This window comes from Strix aluco, chromosome 3 (genome assembly GCF_031877795.1).
Source record: "Strix aluco isolate bStrAlu1 chromosome 3, bStrAlu1.hap1, whole genome shotgun sequence".
NCBI classification, from domain to species: Eukaryota; Metazoa; Chordata; class Aves; order Strigiformes; family Strigidae; genus Strix; species Strix aluco.
The window spans coordinates 111,749,048-111,769,015 of record NC_133933.1 but is presented as its reverse complement, the minus strand read 5'-3'; the positions used below and the strand labels follow the sequence as shown (position 1 = coordinate 111,769,015).

At 36.2% G+C, this 19,968-nt stretch overlaps 1 protein-coding gene across 1 annotated transcript in view; it reads right to left on the bottom strand.

The window, feature by feature from the left end:
* The window catches only part of SNTG2 (syntrophin gamma 2), a 301,458-nt gene that overhangs the window by 109,592 nt on the left and 171,898 nt on the right, over window positions 1–19,968 (bottom strand). Inside the window, exon 7 of the mRNA XM_074820798.1 lies at window positions 3,127–3,214. Coding sequence (XP_074676899.1) covers window positions 3,127–3,214 — 88 coding nt within the window. The remainder of the gene's footprint in view (window positions 1–3,126; window positions 3,215–19,968) is intronic.

The window sequence follows — 19,968 nt, the reverse complement described above, 5'->3', positions numbered from 1 at the left end:
CTGAAATGGGGTGCTTTGTCCAACCACTGCTATTCACCTTAACTTCAGTGTATGGCCCTAAACCGTATCTATTTTCAGTAATTTTCTACAGCTTACTGGCTTATTTCCTCACCACTGGGGTAAGTAGTTACACCAAGTCACTTACCAAAGATCATCTGACTCATTGAGCTTGGTTTCCACCTGATGGCTGCATAGAACATCCTAGAGAGGAGCAGGTGATCTCTGTGCTGAAGTCCAGCTTCAGTTCAGAAGAAGGGTCATTTCTTAAGTTCCTCAGCTGTCTGATCACACTTAGCAAGTCCTTTTGCTGAGCATATGCTATAGGACTGAAGGCATGGGATCATGTACGGGACTGGGCAGGGGAGTATAATGCTTGCCAAAGATTTCCTCATGCTCTGCCTAAAGGAGGCAAGTCTAATAAGCTGCCCAAAATGAGCAGTCTGTATCCAAGACGTCTCTTTCATTTAGGAAGCACGGCTTCTCTGCTATGCTTGTTGATAGACTGTGATAGCTTGTCTAAAATGGCACTGTCTTCCCTATTCCAGATAGGTTTTCTTTGAAGAACAGTAATCAGTGGCAGACTCCAAATGGTACTAGCTGGCCACAGGCCATGAAACAGCCCCTTTGAAAGAGCATGGAAGTTTCTGTAGAGTGAAAGTTCCTGGTTCAAGTGTTCATGGAGGCTATTTACCTACAGAAGTTTTGTATGCACCTCTAGTCACATGGAGACAGAAGATGACCTGGTCACCCTGCTAATCACTATTTTCTCTTTTCAAAAACAGCACTTTATGGAAGCAGTGCCATAATGTCAGCTTCCCAACACGAATGGCTGCAGTGCGTCCTGGTGAGAAAGGCAATGCAGGAGTTCCTCCTCAGTTCCTCTTCTCTCCCATGATGTACCAAGAGGACAACAACATTCTTGGACCTGCATGAACTCCTTGTGAAGGTGGCAGCTGTCTCACACAGTGCGTACTGGGTGTAAGTGGCAAGGTTTTGGGAGGCAGGGTGGTTCCAGGGGTGGGAGAGGGTCAGGGGCTGCCCTGTGCCAGACACAGCTGGTTTCAGCCAGCTCCAACTGGACCCACCACAGGGCACAGCTGAGCCCCTCAGCCAAGCTGGTAGCACCTCCAGGAAACTATTTAAGAAGGGCAAAATGCTGAACAGCAGAGAGAGAAGGAAAAAAATGTGAGAAAAAATCATACGCACCTCAACTTCACTGAAAAAGGAGAGGGAAGAGTGTCAGAGCAGAGATTCCCCTGCAGTCCATGGAGAGATGAAGGTGAGGCAGGTATTTCCCTGCAGCCCATGGAGGACCATGTCAGGGCAAATACCCACACTGCAGCCCATGGAGGACCCCATGCTGGAGTAGGTGGATGTGCCCTGAAGGAAGCTTCAGCCCGTGGTGGGGACACGCTGGAGCAGATTTTTCTGGAACAACTTCAGTCCATGGAAAGGACTTATGCTAGAGGAGTTTGTGAAGGAATGTAGCCAGTGGGGAGGACCCACACTGGAGCAGGGTAAAGGTGTGAGAAGGAAGAAGTGACAGAGAGGAATGCTGTGTACTGACCCCAACCCCTCATTTTCCGCATCCCCCTGCACCACTTGCAGGGGAGGTAGAGGAGTCAGTAATGAAGTTGATCCTGGGAAAAGGGGTGGGGTGAAGGTGTTGTTTCAGTTTATTTGTCTTTATTTCTCACTGCCTGAATCTATTTTAATATGCAACACATTTAATTAGGCTTCCCCAAGTTGAGTCTATTTTGCCCATGATGCTAATTAATACGTGATCTCCCTGTCTCTACCTTGACCAAGAGTTTTTTCATTCCATTTTTTCCCCATTTTCTGTTTGAGGAGGGTGTGTGAAAGAGCAGCTGGGTGGGAGTTTGGCTCTTAATCAAGGTTAACTGACCACAAGTGATAGAGTCCAAGTGTGTATGTGATGTCAGTCGACAAGATGAGATAAAATTGCTAGGAGGATTTTCACAACCACAAATGAATATGGTCTACAGCACAGGAACTACTGATAAGACCCTGCTAATTTACCAAAGTTATATCTAAGCTTGGACAGTTATCCAAGGCATTATAGATTTAGTCTATAGGTCTATAGTTGTCTGATGACCTAGGATAGAAAAGTAGGAAGACAAAACCTCAAATTTCATTATAAGGAGCACTGACCAGATAAAGATCTCCAAATTTAAATAAGATTTCTTCAAATTTAGATTTCATTTTCAAATGGAAATGATATGCAGTAAGAACTTAATGGTTTTAGCATAAAATGTGTAGTTCAGCTTGGTAGAGGCCCATCAAGTTTGTGTTTAATAAGTGTAAGAATCTAGATGACATGACAGACACTCCTCCAATGACAAGAGCTACACCTATGAGACCTATGATTCTGCTGAAATCAATAAAAATCAAGTACGTAGTTGAGCCCAATTTATCTAAATCCCCAAAACAAGATACATTTTAAATCTGTTTTGCTTAATTTGGAAAGAGAATCATATGTAAGATAAACTGGTGCAAATTACTTGGTCTGATTAAGTTAGGCAATATATTACGTACACCTTTGTACTTGCAATATTTATTTCAAGTGAGTATCTTGAGTGTTTATATCTGCTAACCAGAAAAAACAAAATTTTCCCTCATCTGCATTGTTCATAAACAATTTACTATTGCTACTCTTAAACTACTCGGTTGTCACATTGTAATTCTGCTCTCTGACAAAAATTATCAAAATATCAAATTAATTTATGAAATATGCAGAATTAATGTTATCCATTTGTTTGGTAAGTGTCCTGAAAATACCTTTCAGTGTGAATGTATGATTCAAAGGTTTGTAAACACTATTTTATTGTATTCAGGCAAAGCTTCTGTAGAAAAACTTCCAGATATCACCCATGATTGTACTGTATTTCAGTGAGGTTTTCATTTTATTTTGAATAAACTGTACAGAAATAATCATGCAGTATGCATTAGATTCTTATATGTTAAGCAATAAAGCACACATACAATTTTCTATTTCTTCCTGTAAAACACTCAAAGATTGAATTCCTATTTCTGTCACTGTCATCTTCTTATGAGAATACTGCAAAGAGGAAAACAAATTACTCCTATCCGTTAATTTCCTCTTACCTAATGGGAGCTTTAAAAATGATGGAGCTTCCCTGAGGTACTGAACAGTGATGGTAACTTCATCGCCAGCATTTCGCAGTAGGTGTACCTGTCAGTGTGACAAATAACAGCTACTTTAAAACAAAGAACCACCAGTCATGGAAAGCACATTACTTACAATGAAATCAACATCTCTGTTGATCTATAAGAAACTCGGTATGAACATTTGTGACTGGGAATGAAGAATATCTTGAGCGTCAAGCCACACCAGCAATGGATAAAAGTAGGCAAGACCAATGGAATTACCTGAATAAATACTTTGGTGGGCAACCTGATTTTATATACCAGCTGAAGACAACTTCTACAAACAAATTCATTTTATAAAACTGGCATAGGGTAGTAGGAAAATATGTATTTAAGTAGATATAATACATTAATTGTGTGTGCATACACATAAATGGACACATAAATAGATATTAATACATCATACATATCTAGATCTTAAATATTTGGTTTGACTAATTTAGGTGATACATTAAGCACATTTCTCTGTTTCAAATATAGTCTTTTGTGACTATCTTCATTATCTGTAAGTATTTGCTGACCAGAAGGAACACATGTACACACACATATGTGCATAGACACATGTATTAAAACATCAGGATTTAATTAAAGGCATAGCACACTACTGCATAAGGAGCTTTTTAAAATGCAGAACTTCAAATAACGTCTTTGATGGAATTTGATTCCTATTAAAGGGCAGAGGTATTCCCCCTTTTTCATATCCATGACACTCAGGAAACAGGTATTGCATTTGGTTTATATGTGGCCCACACACAGAGTCTGCAGCCCTGATCCTGTCTGTCAGAAATGGATGCTAATGCCTGTGGCCTCTAATCTGAGCACAAGCAGAGCATGCATCAATCAGAAAAGTAACTAGCCACAGCAGACTAACTCCTATAGATGTATTTACCACTCTGATGTTGTACTTGGAGGAAGCTGGTGCTTGTGTTGTTTCAGACCACTATTTTAGCACAATGCCACATTGGTCAACATCATGAGATGCAGGATTACCTCAAACATGGTAACTCCTCCTCTTGTGCACCTAAAATAGTACTTCCACCAGTGACTGATGTATTCACCTACATGAAAACATCAAGCTTATGCCTCAAGCATCAAGCTGATACCAGGACAGGTGAAGATATCAAGTAAGCAGTCACACAGGCTAAGAATTTTAGGCTATGAAAATATTCTGGAAAAGAGAACTGACCATAAAACCCCCAACACTAACACTGAAGAAAATACTGTCTGGACGCAGACATGTTCTGATTTGGTTGATTAAGTAAGCAGGTATATGAATCACCCATATAAAATATTGCTGCTGAAAGCTTACTGTTTGCTGTACCTGTAAAATCCATATATTTAATAAAGACTTAGAGTGTCTGCCTCCATCCTGCCCACCCATCTTTCAGACCATCAAACAATGACTTCCACTGCTAACAATCTGCAGTAGCACTAGTGACTGACAACAGATCAGTCCCTGGGAGGGAATGATAATGTTTTGCAATCATTTAGTTAGGAAGTCCACCTCTGCAGGGGAGAAGCAGTAAGCAGCTCAGTAAGGTCAGTGAAAGCACGTAACAGGCAGTCTGATCAGATTGGAGAGTTTGAGGAATGAGGGTGCAGAAGCAAAGGGGTAGGGAATGCATAAGAGAAAGAGATTTAAAAAAAAAAAAAAAGTGCCTGCAGATTAAGCAAGTTTCCCAGAAAAGACCTGCATTTCCTTTCAAGTTCTTCCTTCCTGATGGACAGAATCCTCCCTCCCCCAGGGCCCCATTTCTCTGCTCTTCTTGTTCTCTACTGAAGTATTTTTACTTTTTTTTCACAGGCTCAATCCACATTTACTCCCCAAACTGTAACAGCCAGTTCTACCTGCTTACCCCCAACATTCTGATATGAGGTGTTCTACTCAAGTCAAAGATTTTGTGGACAGTTGACTACAAGAGAATCTGAGGTCTCATTGTGGAAAAAAACGTTGTGGAAAAAAACATTATGATCACTGTTTTCTGCCTAAAACCTCTCAGGATGATCACAGTAGGAATAACCAGGAACTGAAGCACAGCAAAATTAGAATGCTTCTTTAAGGTCATACAAGGGTGTGTCAGGACTGCAAAGCAAACCAATGTGTCTTGAGTTCTAATGTAAAAGAACAACTATGTCTCCTGAAACCCTTTGCTCCTTATTTCCTGCAGTATTTTAGACATTATTTATTACTTACTAAGGACTGAAGATGATTGGTACCTCTGCTACTCCTACCCTACTGTTCAAAGGCAGTTCCTCCCTTTACCTGCAGACTATTATACATATAAAATATATATATAATATACATAACAGTCTATTTGATAGATATAAAGGCCTATTTTATATATATTAACATAGACTATATATACATAGGCAAAACTTTTAGTCAAGATTCAGCTATCATATTATTCTTAAATACTTCTGAAATTCTGCAGTAACTGGATGCTTTTTTTAAAATTTAATGCCTGATTTAAAGATTCTGGATTTCTACACTGTCTTTAATCATAAATTCTAGATTATCTTTAAGTGAGGTAAAGCTCAATAGTTTACATTTATTTAAACTAAATTAAACTAGAATAGAATTAGAATATTAAAATAAAACATTTGTTCTGTGGATTTAGACCAGCTACTGATACCAAAGACTTAAACAATTTAGTTAATATACCAATAACTGGCCCCTTTGTACAAGCTTCCTACAGACAAGATAAGCAAGGCTATGTGCCAAAGAGCGACCCTTCCCCAATTCAGTATGCTTTGTACAGACAAGATAAGAAAGTCTGCGTGCGTGGAGGTGGTCTCGCAATGTATGCATTAGATTTTCTGGAAATAGGCAGGCACTTAACATATGCATTAGACTCCCTGGAAATAAGGAGGTACTTCTCGGGAATTATATAAATATCCTATTTTTTTTAATGTATACAGAGTGTGTTTTTTTCCCCGGTGTGCATGTTAGGAGGAGAAATCCCCCATGCACCCAGTGCTGCAATAAACTAATGTCGGCTTTCTAAACTATCATTTGGTTTGGAGAGTTTTCTTGGTTACGATTTTTGGTAACACTGATTTGCACAAAATACTCAGAAACTAATGAAACCTATGTCAACTCACATAAACCTTTCCTCTAAATTAATGCTTTAATATTAGGGTATTTATATAGATCTATCATCACATATATTGGGATGCACCAGCAAGATTAAAAAATGAATATTCCTGAATATAGTTCTGTTTTGGAATAAATCCATGATGAGTTGAATTGAAGCTAAAAAAAGCATGTCTTATAGACCTTCACTATCATTCTGTCACATATAGCTGAGCTACATATAGACATATATACATACACAGAAACATATATAGGTTACGCTTGCTTTGTTCAAAAGCTGAAACAGACTCTCATAATAGTCATATTGGACCATATGTGAAAACACAGGTCAGACATACATACAAAAATCTGTACATATTTCATATATTTGTATATCTCTATATAAACTGGTCTAGAGATGAAAAATGCCTATGATAAAAATTGAAGAAACTGTCAGTATATCCTTGTATATGTTAGTATATCCTTGTATAAATTAGACTGCGGTCACTTTCTGGTCTCCAGCTGATGAATTTGTCTTCCCAAACTTCATTAATATCTGCATTAGGCATTAGGCCTTGAAATGAATTGACGTTCTCCTTCTAGCCCAGCCACACCACCTAATGACTTTGCACTACTTATGCTAAACTACATTGCAACAGAGCCGTCACAACTACATCAAATGCTTATAAACATGACCAAAATGTTTATAAAAGACAGTAAGTGATTTTTTTTGTCACATTGTACTGATAGAACCACTGAATGTTGGAGTCATTGACCAACAAAGCTTAACTGGAAATATTTTCTATGAGTATATGTATAAAGTAAACAAATAATGAATTACTTTATTGTCTTTAAAAAAAAGGTAATTAATTATGAAATTACATGTAAGCACTTGGAACAGCAGATGTGCTTCACTTCATAATCTTGCACATAATCAGGTAGTGAATATTATTGTAATTAAAAAAAAAAAAAAAAAGTTGTCTAAATTCCTGGCCCCTACCTGAAAGTTGATTTGGTCCCAGACGTGCAAAGATGTTTGGCCTGATCCTTGGAAAAAAATCCAAGCTCAGGCCAAGTTCATATGGTTGCAAAAATTTAACAAGTAAATAAGCTACAGGCAGTCGCACTGACATCTGCAGCATCCAGGGGGTAACAACTGCCCTGATTTGACATTAGGAGGGAAACGTGTGCCACTTGCATGTGTACAGGTGCTGGCAGCCCGTGAGGAGCGGCCGGGGCTGCCCATGCTGGACACAGCCAGTTCCAGCCGGCTCCAGCCCACCCACCACAGCTCAAGGAGGGGGTGGGGCTAGAGGAGTTGGGAATGAAGGAGTGAAGTTGAGCCTGGGAAAAGAGGTGGGCGGAGACTGTTGGTTCAATTTTTTTTGTCTCTATTTCGCAGTACCCACATCTATTTTAATTGGCAATAAAATTAATTAATTTTCCCCAAGTCTATTTTGCCCATGATGTCAATTGGTAAGCGATCTCCCTGTCTTTATCTTGACCCATGAGTTTTTTTATTCTATTTTCTTCCTCTCTCCTGTCGAGGAGGGGGAGAGAGCAGCTGGGTGGGCATGAAGAAGTGCCACAATGCTATTCACATAGCCTAGGTTCAGTGAATCCTGTCTCGGTGCAACAGTGGCAAAAAGGTAATATGGTAGGAAGAGAAAAGGACACCCAAGGCATTCCCTTCCAAAGAAAAAGTGTCAGAAATTCAGTATCAGCGTAGTAGAAAGTCAGAGTTGGCAAGACATACAAGATCCTGACATCGAATGCTGCTGTATCTTGTGATACTATTTTACCTGTCACTGGGTAGTAAATATATTAGTAATGCTGACTTCAGCTTATAATCAGTGTAGCAACATCAGTATTTTGTAAAATTCAATAGATAATTTCAAACCCAACAAATTTATAATATAGTCACAACACTGTACTGAAATATGTAATGAGAAGAAACATAAACCAAATAAAATTAATACTGAGAACTCACTTTCTTATTCACAATTGGCTTTTTTAGAAAAGCCACAAATGTGAACCATTTTAATTCTTTGACTTTGGAATAACACAGAAGAATTTTAACTTCTTAATAGATATAAACATCTTGAAGAAAACTTTCAAACACAGCGTAAGAACTGTGTTCCCTCTTAATTAAGCAAAGACTGTTTGCACACATTTATATTTGTCAAGAGATGAGACAGCATGACAGACATACTGTCTAACATACTTCTGGAATATCTTAGTCAAATATTACGAAGATAAATTAAATCCAAAAACTGTATGGAACAAAACAAAACAGTAGATTAGAAACTGCTGCAGAGCATGAAATTAGATTTTTATTTCAAATTATATTCTGAAAAGGAAAGAACTCTTATATTAATGATTTGGTTTAAAATTACCAAGCAGTAATACCTTAAAAGATACTCATACTGTATCATACTCTTCTGGAGCTACTTTGTATTCTTCAGTACTGTCTGAAGAAGTGGTATTGAATCACACACATACTAATTAAAAAAACCCACAATTTCAGTGCTCACAAGAAGGTATTAACAGTATGGAAGGTCACTAAATAATGCACTGCTCTGTGGTGCTGAAGCTTTTGCACAAGTCCAGTAAGTTCAAAAAGACAAATCCAGCAGCTTTGGAGTAACATTCACTGTTGCCTTACAGTACCATTAATATAAAAGAAGAATTGTAAAAGTGAGTTGTTTGGGTTTTTTTTTTTAATAGTTGATTAAATACATTTACTGCTGCTAACTCTGTGTGTGTCTGCACTTACTTGTGTGTTCGTAGGTATGAAGGAGAAAAGAGCATCAAAGAAAATGCTTGTTTTTCATGCTGGCTCTAATTTGCGGATTTTGCATATCTCTAAGTGCATTCATCAAGCCAAGGTTTATTATGCTTCTCTTTTTAACATGCATTTCTCAAAAACAGAACAGAGAGAATGTTAAAATTCTAAATAGGAGCTTCTAGATTTCACTTAGCTAACTACAGTCCAGAGTCTGCAGAGAAAAATATGACTCATATTTTAGGAAAAACGAATTATGTTTGTTGCCTCATTTTTACTGTCAACACCCATTTTAGGGAAATCCTGTATAACTAACTCAGACAGGTAATTCAATGGCGGAATTCATAGCTGATGTGTATTATTTTTAAATTCGGGTGCCTTGTGTTATAGTGGCTTGCTCTAAACCTTCAAACGTACCTGATCCTTAATATTCACACTGCTCAGAGATGTAAACAGGGGTTTGTCTGTTTGAATCAGGTTCTGTCTTATTATAGATCAGAACTGTAACAGCAATTAAAATTGACAAGGAGCATGTCATTGACGAATGAGTTCACCTATATGGTCCTTTAGCTCAGATCTATTCCAAGAGCAGAAGTCACATCATTTAACTCTGGCCATTTAAAAGATTCAATTCTAAAGTAGTTGTTAATATTTTTTCTAGAAATCAGTAAAGATCTTAGGATAAAAAGGAATCATCACCTGCAGGTGTCTGTCTCTAAATAAGGAGAGTCTGAATGATAACCTTGCACCTTAAACATCTGAAGTTAGATGAAATGAATCCTATCTTGCATCCTAATCTTAAATGAAAAGTTATTAAACACCTAACTCGGACTAAAAGTCTGTCACCAAAATTCTGAAGTAAAAGGAAGTGAATCTCCTGGTGAATGTCTAATCTTCAAGTACATGCATTTCACAAATAAAACAACTGAAATTCACACAAAGTGCAGATCTTGGGCTGGACAAGTACCTGGGTGGAAGATTATGTACAAGCCTGTAATGCAGCAGGCAAACAACCAAGAAAGTGTAGTAAAACATGAAAAAAATTAGATCATAACATATAATAGTAAAAAACCCAATGAAAACTATCGAACTGAAAGTTTTATAAAACTCTTAAACCCTCAGAATGAAAAAGGAACCATAGTACTTAATACTTAAAATGCCTCCTAGACTAAAGCATGTTTGGAAGTTTTTTTGAAACTTTGCAGTTTCAGCTCAACCCATATGAGTAGAACTGAAAAATCTGATGTGGTGCTTTCATGTCTATGAGTAGGCAAGGAAGATGCATGAAAAACTGAGACCTTACAGTGCAAGTAATCTTTAAAATGACAGCAGAAGCAAAGTGGCTTTAAAAAAGTTCATAAAATTAACACTGAATTGCAAACAGTATTGGAAAAAGCATAAATAATGTAAATAATGATTTCTTGGCAATTGTCTCTTTTCCATTGGTCAATTATGAAGCGGTTTCCAATAAATACTTCTGATTTTTATCCTCCTTAGCTTTGCAGTATTCAATGAGCAATACTCTCTTCCTTAATGCTTAATTGGCTACTCCAAAACAAGCATTTGTGTCTGAACAATTTATACATACGCTAGGAAAATGACAGTGGATTTATTAATTCTACAGTGACTTGCAACACTCTTCCAGTCTTTTCATTTTCACTTAGGTATCTTATCCTATAATTAGAACTAAAATTATTTTTACAGAAATCATAGATATCCTGCATAATTATATACCATGACTTAAATAACTTTTCCTTATACTTCTCTACTTTACCAATACTATTCTTTGACATTCATGCATGTGTTTGAAGAGATTCGTAGCTTTCATAGCCATTGAGCAAACCACAGAATGAATTATACAACTTGGTATAATATTGCTAATTGAGTCAACCTGCTCCTGTTTTGAAAATCTGTCCATGCCATACATGTTAGTAGCATCTTGTGGTTTTATTCTCTCAGACTGTGATCAATATTTAGCTTAAATGATTAGCTCTCTATATGGCTACTGGAAGATAATCCACATATATATGTGTATTTAAAGAAGAGTGCATCTTTAAAAGACAAATATATTTCTATTTCATGCTGTCCTCTTCCTATTATGATATGAAAGATTCAGGGCATTATTTTTGTGACAAATCCTTACTGTAATGTTCTGTAATCTGTCATTATAAGTGTCTTTATAGCTTCTCTCCTCTTTCTTTTCTGCAAACTGAGCCTTAGAACATTGTAATTAACAATTTCAGAAAGCCATCAGTAGCCTGCAGAATAGATGCACATGCCCAAACATACAGATACATGTAAGAAAAGCTATAAAGTAGGCAATCACTACCATGACTGATTTATTAGTGGTCTCTTGCCTCTATTGTTTATTTTACAATTTTTATCTGATCATTAGATGAATGTTTATATTACCACAATTTTGAGAAATTTTATTTCACCTGTCATTTTGTAAATATATAATATAGTCTCTGTTTCAATGAACTAAAATTTTTAAAAATGAGACAAAGCATATGAGAAAAGTGGTGAAGTAAAAAATTATTTTTATGAAGTAGTTTCTGTCTGGAATGTTGTCACTGCTACAACATAGCAACAATAGCAACAATAATAACACAGTATTGCACTGTTACTGCTACCACCCCTAGATAAAAGTATTCTACTTTCATCCCTCTACTGAAATGTAAAGCCTTCAAGCAGCAAAAAAAAAAAAGACAGAGCTGACCTGCATTGGACATATGTGGACAGTTCAAAATGTTCTAATTATACAGAAAAATACAGAGAATAATGTTGAATTTACCAAGGATGTTATTAATGATCACTTCCAAAGTGAAATGAATTACACTCAGAAGGATGGTGTGACCGCAGACACAGGAAAGGAAACTGCAGGGTTACAGTTATAAAGAGAAGGACAGCCCTTATTGAGAATGCTTTTCCAACAAGTAGATAAATATGTATTTTATATTATTATGAACGAGTAATACAGATTATTAAATTATGAGTCCCATGCAAAGTTTGTAGTTAAAAACAGCACTTGCATACCACTGAACTGGGCTTGCTATGCAGTTACTGATCAGAGGTAGAAGAGATTGGAAAATCTTGCTGAAGCAATCAGTTTCCTTGAATACAATACAGAGCTTTTATACTTCAGAAGAAACTACAGGAAGACAGAAAAGAAAGATCTTAGGCAGGCAGGCAGAAATTCTCTAGCTTGGGCTGCATGTGTATTTTGTCAGACATATTTTACTGGGACAGATGTCAGTGAGTAGGTGAAACATTTAGACATTGATGAACAAGATTTCTAGCGCACCATGAGCTAATCACACACCCAAATCACACTGCTGCTCCACTCCCTCTATAATCTAGGAGCTTTCTCATGACATTCTTGTGCTTCAGCAGGAACAGGGATTCACAGCAAGCTTTCACCACATCTTATAAAGCACAACTCTCTCTATGGCTATAGGTACATAAAAAAACTACCAAGTATAATACAACTCCCCTACACACTAAGAGAAGCCATACAGTTTTTTGTTTGTCAAAGAATAATATATAAATTCAGAAGTATTAACTGGAGACAAAGCACAGAGAAAAGTAAAGCAGAGGAGGGACTGGTGCTTTTCCCATTTCTCCTCGTGCTTGACTTTTGTTTTTTTTCCCCTCCTATTATACTCACATGGATTTGCTACCATTCACATCTTGACAATCAGTCCCTTTGGCTGGACCAATATCTGAGGAGTCTCCATCATGGTGGATATGTAACAGCAATTGTTATGTATGTCCCAGACTGGGCACTGAAACTGTAAAGAATCTGCATCTTCCAATTCAAAATAAAACATATTATTCTCTGAGAACCTAAGTCCTAATTATTATCACTTTAAAAATATCTCCTTGCCATTACCCACCTATCAAGAAAATCCAGTTTATGGAAATTTTCACAGATTTAAATTAAACTGCAATTTCTCTTAGTTCATTCAATTAGCGCTTTTCTCTTATTTCTGCCTACAAACACAGTAAAATATGTTTGCAACCACAAAGCTTCAGCATGAATTTAAACAAATAACACTACTCCTGTATGATATAATTGCCAGGAGTTATAGACAAAGAAGGAAATTATTCTTTTTTTTTTTTTTTCATGATTTTGTACATTATTTTTTCTACCTAACTACACACTTTAGTATGTGTTTCACTTCAAAACATTGCTTACACAAATATCTGGGATATGAAAGATGCTGACACATATTGTGCACTGCAAAATACATTTTGAGTCAAATCAGCTGTTTCCTGAAGCAATGCAATTTTAAATAAATTTGCTTAAGGTTAACTATTACCTGAAGCATGAAGACCTATCCCTGAGAAAGTAACTTTGCCATTCTTCAAAACATTACAAGACTATTGGAGCATTATAGGGACTACTTTCTGGAAATTCAGGTCAGTATCAACTGTATCAATGTGCTATAACTGAAACAGTTCAAAGCCACAGAACTCATAATTTTAGAGTAAGTATGTTTTATCACTCACTAACTGCTACACATTACTTGTAAAAGGAAGGAACTGTCTCAGGTATCAAAAAATCACAACAAACAAAATTGCCAAATTACCAGAAAACAAACTTACAATTCCTAGATTGAAACTTTATTAAATCACTACTGACATCTGGTATGTCAGCAACACATACTACAGTATCGAAGTGCCACTTCCAGTTCAAATGCACATATCTGTATCTGACTGACTGTGACTGGAAATGCGTATGTTTAAGTGGAATCAGAATCTGTACAAATGCAAACATTTCTATCCCAAATGCAGGCCTTTTCAAGCAAACAAATTGGAGCAGTCTAACCCTGCAGGTTCATGTTCTTCAAATACATTTGAAAATCTTTCTAGATGATAATTATGGCACAGATTTAGCTAAAAAGACTAAATGCAGGTTTTCCAATTTTGTCAGTGTTTGCCTGTACTTGTAACATACCTGCAGAGTTCTCAGAAAAGGATTTTATCTGACTAAACACACCTCTGTGGAGAGAGGTATCAGTCAGAAAACTTCTGCCATTGTCCACTGGCAATGGTATGAAATGATGATGAAGCTAATTTCAGTTGAATGATGGACAATATTTAATGAAGACTGTCTTGTGCTATTGAGTGCAAAATCTAAACCAGAAGCTTTTGAAGTTATCAAACCCAGCAGGCCATATGATGCATTCTCTGATTTAGAAATTGTTGACAATTTGTGCATTGCTTCCTTTTCTTACTACAAACTTTTTCACAATGATCCTTTTGTCTTCCTAGTCTAATAGGCATTTCACAGACATCCAGAGTTAATGTAGGATTAAACGTAAGAAGCACCGAGAACTGCTTTTAGTGACTACACATTCACTGCTGAATTACAAGATAGAAGTTCTAGACCTATGGACTGATCAGCTCAATAGACTACCCTTCATTTTGAATGAAGCATAGAATTTATTTGTAATTGTCCATATGTTCACTGTTTCAGGCTTAAAGAACTGAGGCACCTAGAAAATAAAAACCATTTTTATTTCACACTGAAATTCTTATAGCATATAGAAGAATACAAAAGAATAGGAATACCTATGGACAAAATTCAGCACTGTGTCATAGCAATAGTACTCCTGTATGTCAGTCTTTAGTGCTTTTGTTTCCACAACTCCCTAAGCATGAAAGTGCTACTATCACCATAAAACAGCAGATCATCTGCAATATTCAGTACACATCAGAAATTTGTGTTAGGCAAATACCATACCTGAACCTTCTGCACACTATCTCAGTACCTCAGCCCATGACTCCTTGCAATTGTGCTACTGTACAGGCCAATATTTATTCAGCACAAGTCACCATAAAGTATATTTCTTTATTCAACACTAAACATTTCCTGTACCGTAAAAAATCACCCTAACTGATGAGGGAAACATCATGCAAATCTCATTGACAAAGAATTAATTTCTCTTCCTCCAGAGTACTGATTACAGCCAGAGCCACATTTGTTTAAATACAGGGCTATACTTTTTTCTATTAGACTTTTTGCTGTCTCATACAATATTAGACATAAAACAACAACAGCAAAAAACCCTTTTGATTTCCTGATCCAGTTCTTTAATAATTTTGACGCAATGTGCTAGCTTATTTGCCATCTGAAGTGTATGAATACATTCCTGCTCTATGAGTGTTTTTTCTGCTATCTACAATAAGGAACAAGAGCAGGTGCCATTATATAGACTCAATTCAGCGGCTAAACAACTGTGCCTCAAGTATTAGTACAACTGTGCCTCAAGTATTAGTGACAGCTGTAAAACCCATTCACTTGCTTAGATCACACTCACATTAAGTCAATGACTTTCTGAAGAGAAACAATACTTACATACAGCTCATACAGTGAATCTCAATGGAGTATATTAATCTTCCTTGTGATCAGAAGAACAATTTTATTAATGAGTAATTTAATGGGGGTGTAAGTCCTCTATATAACTTATATTTTCCTTTCCATTCCAGGAAATTTACAAAATGCAAATTAACTAAGTTTCACTTCTGTAAACAGAGTAAGTCTAATCTTTTACAAACACATTTATTTAATTAATCTATTCAATATCACAAGGGTGTACACTAACTCTTTATTACCTTGCAGCTTGGTCCTCTTAATAACACTGAGCTAGAGTAGATAGCACTCTGTAGCTATTTATATACCCTGATGAAATACTGAGGGTCACCCAATAGAAGGCAGCAAATTAGTCAAAGGCACAGAACATTGTTTAGATAGGCAAAGGAAGGTGGGAGGGATTAATGAGAAGAAGAAGATGCTGCTTCAGAGAAGCTAGCTCGCTCAACCAGAGTGGAAACCCAGCAGAGTGGCCAAAACTGAAGACATAGACTAGTTTGTGCACAGGATGTAAGGATCAAAGGAAGCAAGAGTGGAAAGGTCTTCCTAGAGATTGTCAGGGATAACAAGGGACATCATACAGCACTGTTCCTGAATCTATCAAATCCTGTTTTAAAAACAGTTATTTTCTTATCTGCCCTTTCAAAGACCCTCCAGACTTGTCCACGGATAGTTTAACCCTTTTGTTCTTATTCCAGTGTTCTCCTTTAGCTTAAATAATTGGTCTCCCTTCACAGTGCTCAGTTTTATACAGTTGGGAAGAGGACATGGAAGAAAGAGCACCTTTATTTGTTACAAATCATTTGTAGGTCTTTCAGTATTTATAAATGAAACAAAGATAAAATTAAAAGGGTTAAAAGAGACACAGACTTTAAATTTTTTTTTTCTTATTTTAAAAATCTTAAATCCTTTTACCCTTAGGAAGTAGTGCTTAAAATTGCAGCTGTCCAGCTGCACTCTGTGTGCTTTATCTAAGAAGTGCTATATTTTGTGTACATAGCTTAACAAAGACTTAAATTCTTTTTATAGCTCCTTTGTGCCAGGTAGTGGAATTCTTCCACCAGTTTTAATTATAGTAATTCTGCTTTTGTGCTCAAAGATTATGCACATCATAAATGCTCATAATGCCAGAGTACTTGATGCTTCTCTAACCCAGGGAATTAAGTGATTGTGAAATAGATGGAGGTAAAATAGTAGTAGTGAAATCTGTACTACTTAATTGTGGATGCTTTCTTAACATGTTTAGAGCTTGAAAGTCAATTTCCACAAGTACGTTACAGAAATTATGTAATATTTTTAAGTACACATTTACACAGGTACCATAACATATTACTCCAGTTTTTTAAATCTGAAATTTTCCTATCCTTTACAAAAGCATAGTAAAGGTGCAAAAAGGTGCAAATTTAAATGGCAAAAATGTGTTTTAAAGCATGTGAGTTTTATCATTTGCATGTTAAAGGGTTTCTTCACGAAAATTTATTTATAGAGAAGTTGCAGTTTCTTGTACAGCTGTATCTGAAAACTGAATTATGTTCAAAAGTGACTTACAAATGCTTTCAAATCTACATGCCTGCTTTGGTTGATCCCAAATGTAAATATACTAATAATGGGGAAGGTAAGCAGTGAGTCTGGGATCATTTCAGTAAGCTCCCTGTCAATAATATTTAGGGCTGATGATTCTACCCATGTTGTTTCTGTTCATATGTCCATGTGTAACTGGAGATAGCCTCTTAGCCTGGAGCACATTGAAACCTTGTGTCAGTCAAGATATGACCCCTTTGTTGCATGTCTCAAATTGCCCATTTAAATAAATAATGGCAACAGCAACATACTGGGAAGACAATATGCCTAATCATAAACTAAATAAATCATATTTCATACACATGAACTAGTCATAGAAAAGTTCATAGGCAAAACCCACTACATTTCTCTTCCAATATCTAATGACAATGTAGGTCAGTGCTGGAAATCAGCTAGAGTGAGTAAAGAACAATTTGCTAAAGGTTTTTGCTTTGTTCTTTTCAAACACCTTTTTCATTTTTTTTGAGGAAACAACTGTGAAACTATCTATTCAGAAATTCAGAAAATGCTCAAACTCTCTTTGAAGGATTAAAAGCTTTTCACATTAAAATACTTTGGAAGAAATATAGGGAGCTTGATTTCTAGGCCCTGCCGAGTTGTTGTAGAGGAATCTCCATAATTTTCCCTTTCCTCTCTCTTCAGCTTTCATGAACAGATTAGATCTGGAGAAGGGAAGTGGTAATGTCAAAGTTGTGAAAGTATGTACCTTAATTTTATTTCCTCTACAAGTTCTGATTAATTAAACTCTCTAAAAACATATAAATGAACAGGAAAGCCACTTCAGATTACTCAATTGCATATTTTAAGTTTTTATTTCTTTTTTAAAAAATTGTTGTTTAATAGTTATTTGAGTGAGATCAGGGAAAGCATCAGCAAAAGCCCTTTCAAAAAGTCACTGGAACAGATTTTCCATGGTTTGCTACTGCTCTTCCTTTTCTTTCCTCTCTGACATTTTCCTGAGACTTGTTTGTCATCTCTCTGGATGCACAACAGCTGCTTTGTTTGATTATTCTATTTCATATTTCTTTAGGTTTCCCATGACAAAACATACAGCCCCACAAAAATGCACTTCTCTATGTGTTCAATATAATTTTTACAGAGGTTGATTTCTTATTTCCACTCTACTGCATCTGCATTACTTGAACACATGGCAATTCCTGGAAATAGTGTGATATTGAGATGATTTAAGACACTACTGGTAAGTGTGCAATACCACATACTTTTTTTGACTTGCATTCATATAGTAAGATGTAATTCTAGCTAAACTTTGCAGTAATGTATATAGACTGTTTCAGCAAGTGTATACAATTCTGTTATCTTTTTTTTTTCTTTTTGGCAACTGTTCATTTTTTAAATGCTCTTTAGTAGCATCCACCTGTTCTTCCAGTGTGTCTAAAAAAAAAATAACAGGAGGAACAGATTGCTTTTTTTAGGCTGTGCAAGTGAGGCAGGAAGGGATGGTGAATGCAGAAGCACAACTTCATTTAGATTAAAGCCATTTACGACATCACTTTTAAACTCTCAACAGAAAAAATTTAGTAAAATGAAGAAATCTAAAAACAAATTTTGGAAAGTATCAAGAAAATGAGAGCCATGAAGCTGAAGAAAAAAAAAAAAATCAAATAGTTCCATGACATTCAAAGGAATCAGACAATCTTCATGTGATGTGAGAAAATTTCAGTTACTGGTTCTTCTAGTTCTCATAGAATTACCATTCCAATATTAGCGAAATATTTCTTCTATGTTGACAGAACAACAAAATTTCAGTACAAAGGACTAACTATTCAAGTGAACCATTGCTGAGAGTACTAAGAATATTAATCTTGGTAGCATTAATATAGATCTCCAAGAAATGAAACACACACAGTCTTTCTATGTAGAAAAATATGTATCTTCTCCTCCATTTAACTGGTCAAATTCTCATTTTATACTTGTCCTATTTCAATTACACTATTCTTTTTGTCTTAATAACATTTTCTCTATTGGCTGAAAGAGCATGTTAAAAAAAAAAAAAAAAAGCTTCCTGCAGGAAAAACTGTAAAAGTTCAAGGAATAACCTGAAGTTAAGAGTCAGTCTTGGGACAGAAATGTGTGTATGTCTGTAAGGTTATCTAAACATTTTAATGTAGCAACTAACTGGGCAACCTAGTAAAACACTGAGCATTTCTCTTGAACTTTGATCTGTACTGCTAATTATTTCTGGCAAGAATCTTAAGGTATTAAACTCTCTATGTTCAATGAGAAATGTTAAATGAAAACATTATTTTTACTTTCTCCAAATGTCACAAGGTTCTCACCTCAAGTATTACTGAATTACATATTCGAATATTAACATATAGTTAAACCTACAGAATATAACACTGCAGTTTTCACATCTTGTAAATATGTATCTTAATGTGTTTAAAGACAGAAGTACATTAATGATTTTAATAACAGCATAAATCAATAAAATCTACTCATTAATATGCCTATGAGATATTACTACACAGTAAAATCAGTAAATCACAAGAATGTATTTTTGCTACTTCACATAAAAATGTGAAAAACCATCATTTCATCTATGTTTTGCTTACAGTGGATACAAATACACGCTTCTAGTGCATTTCACCATAGGGCAGTGCTCACCTTGGGGACTCACTAAAATCCTTCTGAATCTTATTTCCCTCTTCCACTAAGTACAGAGAGAGAAGCACCCAGCCTGCAACACAAAACACCAGATAAGGAAGTATTCTCAGGAGTAGCAGTTAGCAGGGATTTCCATGGGTTTCCCTCAAATGCTGTCGCAGAGAACACTGTGGACAAGAGGGCTGTTCACAGAAGGTGGTATGCAGAAGAAAGACGATCAGGACAACCTGTCTATCCTGCCACCTGTACAGGAGATGATCTTCTACTGTATTGTTACTGAATCACTGAGTCCTACTGTCAGACTTCACAGCTCTCCCTTATCCTTCACCTGCTCAA